The sequence below is a fragment of the Carlito syrichta genome, unplaced genomic scaffold (genome assembly GCF_000164805.1).
Source record: "Carlito syrichta isolate Samal-C Ts95f unplaced genomic scaffold, Tarsius_syrichta-2.0.1 Scaffold100685, whole genome shotgun sequence".
Taxonomy (NCBI): Eukaryota; Metazoa; Chordata; class Mammalia; order Primates; family Tarsiidae; genus Carlito; species Carlito syrichta.
In genome coordinates this window covers 41,904-50,594 of record NW_007044781.1, presented here as the reverse complement: position 1 = coordinate 50,594, position 8,691 = coordinate 41,904, and the positions used below count along the sequence as shown (strand labels likewise).

Here is an 8,691-nt window from a genome sequence, read left to right as displayed (position 1 = left end):
GTAAAAATGAAATCTTCTATTAATATCAAAGGATAGTTTAGAATCCTAGACAGTGAACTGGAAATGGCCTTAGAGATTATTTGCCTAGATTGTTCATTCCACAACTGAGTTAATGACTGGCTTGGGAAGGCTAGGGAATTTACCTGAGGTCAGTGTTAAACTGGCAGAGAAAATACCAAAACTCAGGTTTATTCATCATGGTTTATTCATCATGGTTCTTGGACTTTTCCCAGTACCCTATAGTTTTTCTCAACTCTCTGTTAGTATAAGGAAGTGGAATACTGTAATATAAATGATTGCATGTGTATTCTGAGGCCAGTTATACTATATAATGTAATAGACTAGGAAAAGAGATAGCATTTATAATATATTCTCAGAACCCTTTATCAGTATTCCATTACTCTGCTTATGTAACAAAGACAAACATAATTTAACCTATTAAAATTCTAGCCAGTGGGTAATCATTTCTTGATGGTTATTTACTCTTGCCTGGTTAAGCAGTTGGGAGCAAATATTAACTACTCCTATTCACCATTTTATCCTCAGGGTGTGCTTCTGGCACATAGTAATGCTTTAGGTTATTTAAAATGAGCAATAATCTAGAGAGGGTTGGAGAAAAAAAAAATCCAAAGAAGTATTATGCTTTGTCTGTTGTAAAATAAATAATTAGTAAAGTTATATGTAGGATTGCATTTGTTATTATTTTTAATGAACTCACTCTAAAAAAATGATTTGGTTGTCAGAGAAATGCAAAGCAAATACTAAGAAACAAGCTAAACTATATTAGAAAGCCATCTAGTGGTATCCAGGAGAAATGTTTTTACAGTGAGATTTATCTTTTAATTATGTATGACCTTGCTTGAGTAAAAAACCATCTGCTGTAAGATAGTTTAATTCTTTCGAAATGGTTTCAAACACACAAAGTAAAGAGTAACATTCATTCTGCTGTTGTTTCTGTGCTGTCGAGGACTTTGGATGCATGACAAAGATTTGTATTGCAGAAGGTAAGGGAACATGGTGAGCTTGAGTGAATACAGGTTGCTCTGAGAGATAGATTCCTGTCTATTTTGATCCTCATGAAAGAGAATTATACTCATTTGTCTATTTCCTTCTCCATTTTTCGAATCAAATTTTTAAGATAAGGACCAAATCAAGGTAATAATGGTTGATTTTTTTTTTTTTTTTTTTAAGAATCAGAGTCTTGCTTTGTTGCCCAGGCTGGTCTCAAATTCCTGGCCTTAAGCAATCCTCTTGCCTCCGCTCCTCAAAGTACTGGGATTACAGGTATGAGCAACCCTTCCTGGCCACAATGGTTGCTTTTATAGGGATTTCTTTCAATGAGGTCTGGGTCTATATTTTAGACCATTAAATGAGAGAGAGTTCTATATTAGTTAAAAAGTGGAATTAGTGTTAACTTCAGTGAAAGGAATTTTCCTTTTTAGGATCTTAAGTTTAAAAATAAACAGAAGAACACATAACCTAGTGTTGATGGGGAAGTGTGGCTAACTCTGGAAATAGTTATAAAAATGTATCAGGCTATCATGGTCAAATATTCCGTAAGTCAACATTAGCACAAGGCATTGTCCTTCGCATATGGCATATATAAAATGTTAATGCTCTAATGGAGTTTAGGATGACGTGAACTGTCAGTTCTGAGACTATCACATTTGTCAAAAGCTTGAATTTGTAAAATAGCCAGCCTGGTTCATTTTTTATGTTTTTAGATTTACCATAAGTAAGATACAGGGTGAAACTTCCTCAGGAAGTTTATCCTCATTTTTTCCTCACATAAAATGCCTCAAAACTTGCAACCCTTTCGCGTATCCTCATTTTTGTTTTTGTTTTTGTTTTTGTTTGATTTGAGTCTCACTCTGTCACCCAGGCTGGAGCGCAGTGACATGCTCACCTCCACCCCAGCATCAACCTGCTGGGCTCCAGCGATCCTTCTGCCTCAGGCTTCTAAGTAGCTGGGCGCGCACTACCATGCCCTGCTAATTTTTAATTTATTGTAGAGACAAGGTCCCGTCAAATTTCCTGGTCTGGTCTTGAACCTGTGGGCTCAGGCAATCCACTTACCTCGGCCTCCCAAAGTGCTGGGAATACAGGTTGAACCACTAAGCCTGGTCTGTATCCTCGTTTTTTGTGTGCTTGTTTTAGTTTTCTTTTTGAGAAAATGTTAGTGGTTGATTTCTGAAAGTCATTTGATGTGGTTTTACAAATACAATAAAATATTAAAAATGCTATGTTTTAAAAACACATTGGTCTTACACAAATTCTCATTCTCTCTCTCTCTCTCTCTTTCTTTCTATCTCTTTCTCTCTTTTCTTAGCCAGCAGAGATGAACTCCAGTCCAGAAAAGTTAAATTAGACTACGAAGAAGTTGGTGTATGTCAGAAGGAGGTCTTAATAACCTGGGATAAGAAGTTGTTAAATTGTAGAGCTAAAATCAGATGTGATATGGAAGATATTCATACTTCACTTAAAGAAGGTATTTGGGATAATCTCAATAATCTTTTTTTAAAGAAAAGTCTGCGATTTTTTTTATTTGTGGTGCTCAGACATGAATCTTTGTTTTTGCTTATTTAAAAAAGGAAAGTAGTCCAGGCATGGTGGCTCACTCCTGTAATCCCAACACTTTGGGAGGCCAAGACTGGAGGATTGATTGAGCCCAGGAGTTCCAGTCCAACCTAGGCAACATAGTCTCTATACATAATCAAAAAATTAGTTGGGTTTGGTATTGTGCACCAAGACTGTGGTGAGCCATGGTCATCCACTGCACTCTAGCCTGGGCGACAGAGTAAGACTCCGATTCAAAAAAAAAAAAAAAAAGGAAAGTAATTAGTTTCTTTCTGTAGTTTAATGACTTGATTGATAAGAAACTGGTGCTACTGGGGGTGCTATCCCTGAGGAGGTAGCACACATTTTCTGCAGTTTTTTCTACTGGACTCACCCAGCTGTTTTCAACTGTGTTGTTGTTTACCAAGGGAGAAGTGCATTCATTGGTACAGATTTCTACCATACTAATAACTCAGGTATACTAACTTGGCTCATTTCTATTATTTGGTCAAGAGTATTTATTTACATATATATGTATATTTACATAAATGTGTTTCTAAAGTTGTATGTATTTATATAAACAGGTTTATACTCAATTAATGAGTCAAATTTTCTTTTATCTATTCATCTCTCCATTTTGGAGAAATTGCTTTTTTTGTTGTTCCTCTGGGGCTACCACAAATGCCCAGTGCATGAACTGAGGCAAGGCAGCCTTTCTCTTTGGACTTCACTTTCTTCACTGTGAAACAGTGAGGGAACTGAGGGCTGCTAAGCTTCCTTTCAACTTTAAAATCTGTAATTCTCAGAACATCTTCTAAGGGAAAAGCATTTATTGACATTTTGGCTCCATTAGAGCTATCAGACAGTTTTATACAGTGTGAGGTTTTTCACTACATGAAAACTGAGAAATGTTCATCAAAGCAAGTTCCCCTTCTCCCGTCAGTTTTTGTTTTTGTTTTTGTTTTACTAGGTCTAGTTGTGACCTCTCCATTTCTTTTTTTTTTTTAGTCAGAGTCTCATTCTGTCACCCAGGCTGGAATGCAGTGGCATGCTCACGGCCACCAAAGCCTCAACCTGCTGGGCTTAGGTGATCTTTCCACCTCAGCCTTCCAAGTAACTGGAACCACAGGCACGTGCCACTGTGCCTGGCTAATTTTTTTATTTATTGTAGAGATGAGGTCTTGCCAAGTTGCCCAGACTGGTCTCGAACTAGCGGGCTCAGGCCATCCAGTTACTTCAGCCTCCCAAAGTGCTGGGATTATAGGTATGAGCCACTGTGCTCAGCCTTTTTTTTTTTTTTTAAATTTTAAACTTTAAAAATATGGGGTACAGTTCAGAGTTAAGTATACAAATGTTCATTATGCAGTTACCCTTGTTGATGAGGTGTGTCCCCCCCCACCACTGCCAGCTCTGCCCCACCCTCCCCTGGCAGTTTCCCACCACTGCCAATCCCTTTCTTTTAGTATTATTCTAATTGCTCAAGGTTCGCTTATGAGTGAGAACATATGGTACTCTATTCTTTGTTTTTGTGATCTATCACTGAGTATGATAGACTCTAAATCCATCCAAGTTGCTGCAAAATCCATACGTTTATCCTTCTTTATGGCTGCATAATATTCCATTGTGTATATATACCAATTTTTTTATCCAGTCCAGTTTTGAGAAATTGCTTTGATTTAGCCTTATATTGCCTTTATTGTTTTATTGCTGCTATGCCAGGTAAAATGCCTGCTATTTAAGCATTTTACATTTCAAATTAAAATGAATATGTGACTATTTTAGTTTTAACTTCTGAGAGCTAGATTAACTATATTAAAAAGAAAATCTCCATGGCCTGCATAAACTTAGTATAAAATACAAATTCCAGTATACCAAAAGAAATCTGATAATGAGTCCTGTTTTAAAAACCTATTCTAAGCTGAGTGCAGTGGTTTACGCCTGTAATCCCAGCAGTTTGGGAGGCTGAGGTGAGAGGATTGCCTGAGCCCACAGATTTGAGACCAGCCTGGGCAAAATGGCAAGACTTTGTCTCTACAATGAAAATAAATAAATAAATAATTAGCTGGGTGTGGTGATGTGTGCCTGTAGTTCCAGCCACTTGGAAGGCTGAGGCGGAAGGATCGCCTAAGCCTAGCAGGTCGAGGATGTGGTGACCGTGAGCATGCCACTCCACGCCAGCCTGGGCCAACAGAGTGAGATTCCAACTCAAAAAAACAAAAAAAGCCTATTCTAATGAATGAAACTCTTGCACAGTTAAGTTTAAATTAAGGTAAGATCTAGTTTATAAAATGCTACATTGACAAGCCTAATATATTGTTCTTTATCTTTGAAAATATAAAAATCCTAAAGATTTTCATTGAATGCATTATTTGGGTGACAAAATAGTAGTTAATAGAATGTGTGTGAAATGTAGATCACACCATTCTCTGGCATGACTTTTAAAGATGTATTGGGGCTGGGCCTGGTGGCTTATACCTGTAATCCTGGCACTTTAGGGAGGCCAAGGTGGGAGGATTGCTTGAGGCCAGGGGTTCAAGACCAGCCTGAGAGACATAGCAAGACCCCATCTCTGTGAAAAATATAAATTAAAAAATTAAAATGAAGACATTTGGGGATGATTATCTTTCCAGTTCTTACAGAATATGGTTTAAACTTAGCACTGTGCCCCAGGCCCTCCATAACCTCTCCTTCCATCCCTTTGGTCTTATTTGCTTCCTGTCTTTATCTTGTACTGTGTCCTCTGGGGTCCCAGGCTATTTCCTGTGTGGAATATTTCTGTCCTCCCTGCACTCCTGCCTTACCTCTCTGCTTTTCCTCATTCCCCGCCCCCTTTCTTCCCACCCCATCCTCCTCTCACTCCTCTTTGCTGCTCCCTTTCCTCTGCACCTCTTGGGCCATCACATGTTCCTTTCCTGAAGGGATTGCTGCCAGCATCCTGAACCCGGAGAATCCTATTATCCTTTAGGTCTCAACTCAGGTATCATTTCCTCAGAGCACCGCCCCTGTCCACCCAGCAAAGTCAATTAGTTTTGCTTTGTCATTCTTTCTCATGATTAATTATACTTAATTCATAATTTTATGTGTATGTTTAATTTTTTTTTTTTTTGAGTTTGAGTCTCATTCCATTGCCCAGGCTGGAGTGCAGTGGCACGCTCGTGGCCACCGCCGCTTCGGCCTGCTGGGCTTTAGTGATCCTTCCACCTCAGCCTTCCAAGTAACCGGAACTACAGGTGCAACTACCACACCCAGCTAATTTTTTGATTTATTGTAGAGATGAGGTCTCGTCAATTTGCCCAGGCTGTTCTCCAACCCGTGGGCTCAGGCAATCCTCTCACCTCGACCTCCCAAATTGCTGGAATTACAGGCCTGAGCCACCGTGCCTAGGGTGTTTAATGTTTTCTCACCACTGCACACCTAGCAGCAAGAACAGTATCTTCCAGTTCAAGTATCTTGACTGAATTAATGGATGGATGAATGAATGAGATAAATTTTCCTGAGAATGGATTTATTTATCGCTCAGTGATGAGGTATCCTGTGTGTCTTGCTTTATACTCTGTTACATGCTCAATAAATGTTTGTTTGCCTGAAATGAAGTCAATTTTTGTAAATTTGTAATTGGATGGATAATAAAACAGCCTGCTCAATTTATCAGTGATTTATTTAATGGGTCAGTGAAATTTATGCTCCAAAAATGACATTTTACATACTGCCATACATTCAATCAACACATTTTTAAGCAGCAAGGCATATTCTTGGATTTCATCACAGAGAGATGAAAATATGCTTACTGCTCTCAAGGAGCTCATCATCTAAGTGAGGAAAATGGATAAGCACACAGTATACAGCTAACTAATCTAATATGGTGATGTTACAGTATGAGTCAAATAGTATCTGAGAAGGGAGTGTTGACGTCTAGGGATATTAGGGAGAGCTTGGCGTTCAAGTTTATCCTTAATGGTGAATAGAAATACACTCAGCAATCATGTGAGGGAACTTGGGATTCCACAAAGGCAACAGTGGAAGCAAGAAACTGGAGTGAAAATACCACAAGCTCTAGTGTTTGGCAAGGACTGGGGAGTGACGCGGCTAAAATAGGTGGTTTGGAGCTGTATTAGAGAGACCTTATAAAGCATCCTAGCAAACCTGACTTTCACCTGTTGAATGGTAGTATTCTCAGTTTATATAGACTGTGGCATTGTGGTGGGATGAGATTACTGCCATTAAAGCTTTCCTTGGCCAGCTGGAGCTCAAGAACCTTATCCAGATCTAGTCATCTGACTTGAAAACTTTGTGAGTGGAATAAAGTTGCCTGCACTGTGCAGAATTGAATTCTGTCGCTCCCAGTGCTTACTTCCTGTCCCTTGGCATAAAAAGCACAGTGATAGCATACTTTGAGCTGCTTATGATACCTTTTGGTTTTCAAGCTTAATAGAGTTAATGGTCCATTATATGTGCTAAGTATTTCCTTCTCAAAGACTACATGATATTCTGGAGCACTTCAGTTATGTCTTCTTATTTTTTTACTATATTTTATTTTATGACCATATGAGAATGCTATTTGATTCTCTTTTTCAAAGTTACTTGTTGATGACAAATATTTAGAAATTGTAAATGAGGATTAGCATTTGTTGCTATCTTCAAGCCAAATAAAAGGTGAAAATAGGGAGCAATTCATTTTGCGTTTTCAGGATTTGGCCTCTGAAAGACTGAGAGTACTAATTCTAAACTGCCACTGATAAGCCATGCCAGCTTGGGTAGTTAATCTTCTTCTGCTTCAGCTTTTCATCTGTAAAGTGGGGATAATAGTAATTACCCACACCGTGGGGTTGATTTCCAAGCACATGTGCTCAGTAGCTAGCCACCCTCAACAAGTTTTATTAAGTGCTCAGTCAGTGTTGGCAGATATTATTGTTAGCATTGCCATATTGTTATTGTTGTTTGAGGGCTTTTACAAGACTTCAGGAGCTATTGGATTCATTGTTAATTCATTGTACCACATGGTCTTAGGGTGGTATGCAGTACATACAGCTGCCTTTTTTCCAGAATTACAGTTAATCAGCTGGGATTTAGCAACTTTATTTTATTTTATTTTTTGAGTTGGAGTCTCACTCTGTCACCCAGACTGGAGTGCAGTGGCCGCTCCCGGCCACCGCAGCCTCGACCTGCTGGGCTCCGGTGATCCTTCCACCTCAGCCTTCCAGGTAGCTGGAACTACACGTGCGCTACCATGCCCGGCTAATTTTTAATTTATTGTAGAGATGAGGTCTCGCCAAGTTGCCCAGATGGGTCTCGAACCCGCAGGCTCAGGCACTTCACTCACCTTGACCTCCCAAGGCGCGGAATTACAGACTGAGCCGCCAAGCCCAGCTGGATTTAGCAACTTTATTCCAGAGTTCAAGGCCTCACTTATTTATCTCTTTGATTGTAGGAGTTCCGAAAAGTCGACGAGGAGAAATTTGGCAGTTCCTAGCTTTACAGTACCGTCTCAGACATAGATTGCCCAATAAACAGCAGCCTCCTGACACATCCTATAAGGAACTTTTGAAGCAACTCACTGCTCAGCAGCATGCTATTCTTGTGGACTTAGGTATGTTTGTCATTGTGATTAGAATTGACAAAGGGTAAACAGTTGCCCCTTTTATTGAGTTTTTTTTGTTTGTCATTGTGATTAGAATTGACAAAGGGTAAACAGTTGCCCCTTATATTGAGTTTTTTTTTTCTGTTTATTATTTGATGTTGATAAAGAGGATTATGTTGGTATATGCTTAGACACTGACTTTGTCCTTTACTGAGGACAAGTTAGGCTCATATTGAAGATTCATAAATGTCTGATATTTTACCCCACAACTTTCCCTCCAAAAACGAATCAGCATATATGTGAAGTATTATATTATGTGGTGCTCTCAGTTACTGCATTTTAACAACTGACTTTTACTTGGAATAGACAATTATATCTTGACCAATACTAGTTTTGAAATAGGTTAGCATAAGTTAAAAAGGGGGAGGGACCAAAAAATTTAACAAAGGTGCACTAAGTATTCCTGAATATTTTGCTAAAAATAAGTCTTTAAATATCACTTTTAGCCAGGCTCGGTGGCTCAGCCTGTAATCCCGCGCCTTTGGGAGGCTGAGGTG

General features: G+C 39.0%; 1 protein-coding gene across 2 annotated transcripts in view; it reads left to right on the top strand.

The window, feature by feature from the left end:
- TBC1D4 (TBC1 domain family member 4) overlaps positions 1-8,691 on the top strand; it is a 204,315-nt gene that overhangs the window by 178,815 nt on the left and 16,809 nt on the right. For both annotated transcript variants that reach the window (XM_021715515.1, XM_021715513.1), the window contains 2 exons: positions 2,330-2,488; positions 7,985-8,143. In XM_021715515.1, coding sequence (XP_021571190.1) covers positions 2,330-2,488; positions 7,985-8,143 — 318 coding nt within the window. The remainder of the gene's footprint in view (positions 1-2,329; positions 2,489-7,984; positions 8,144-8,691) is intronic.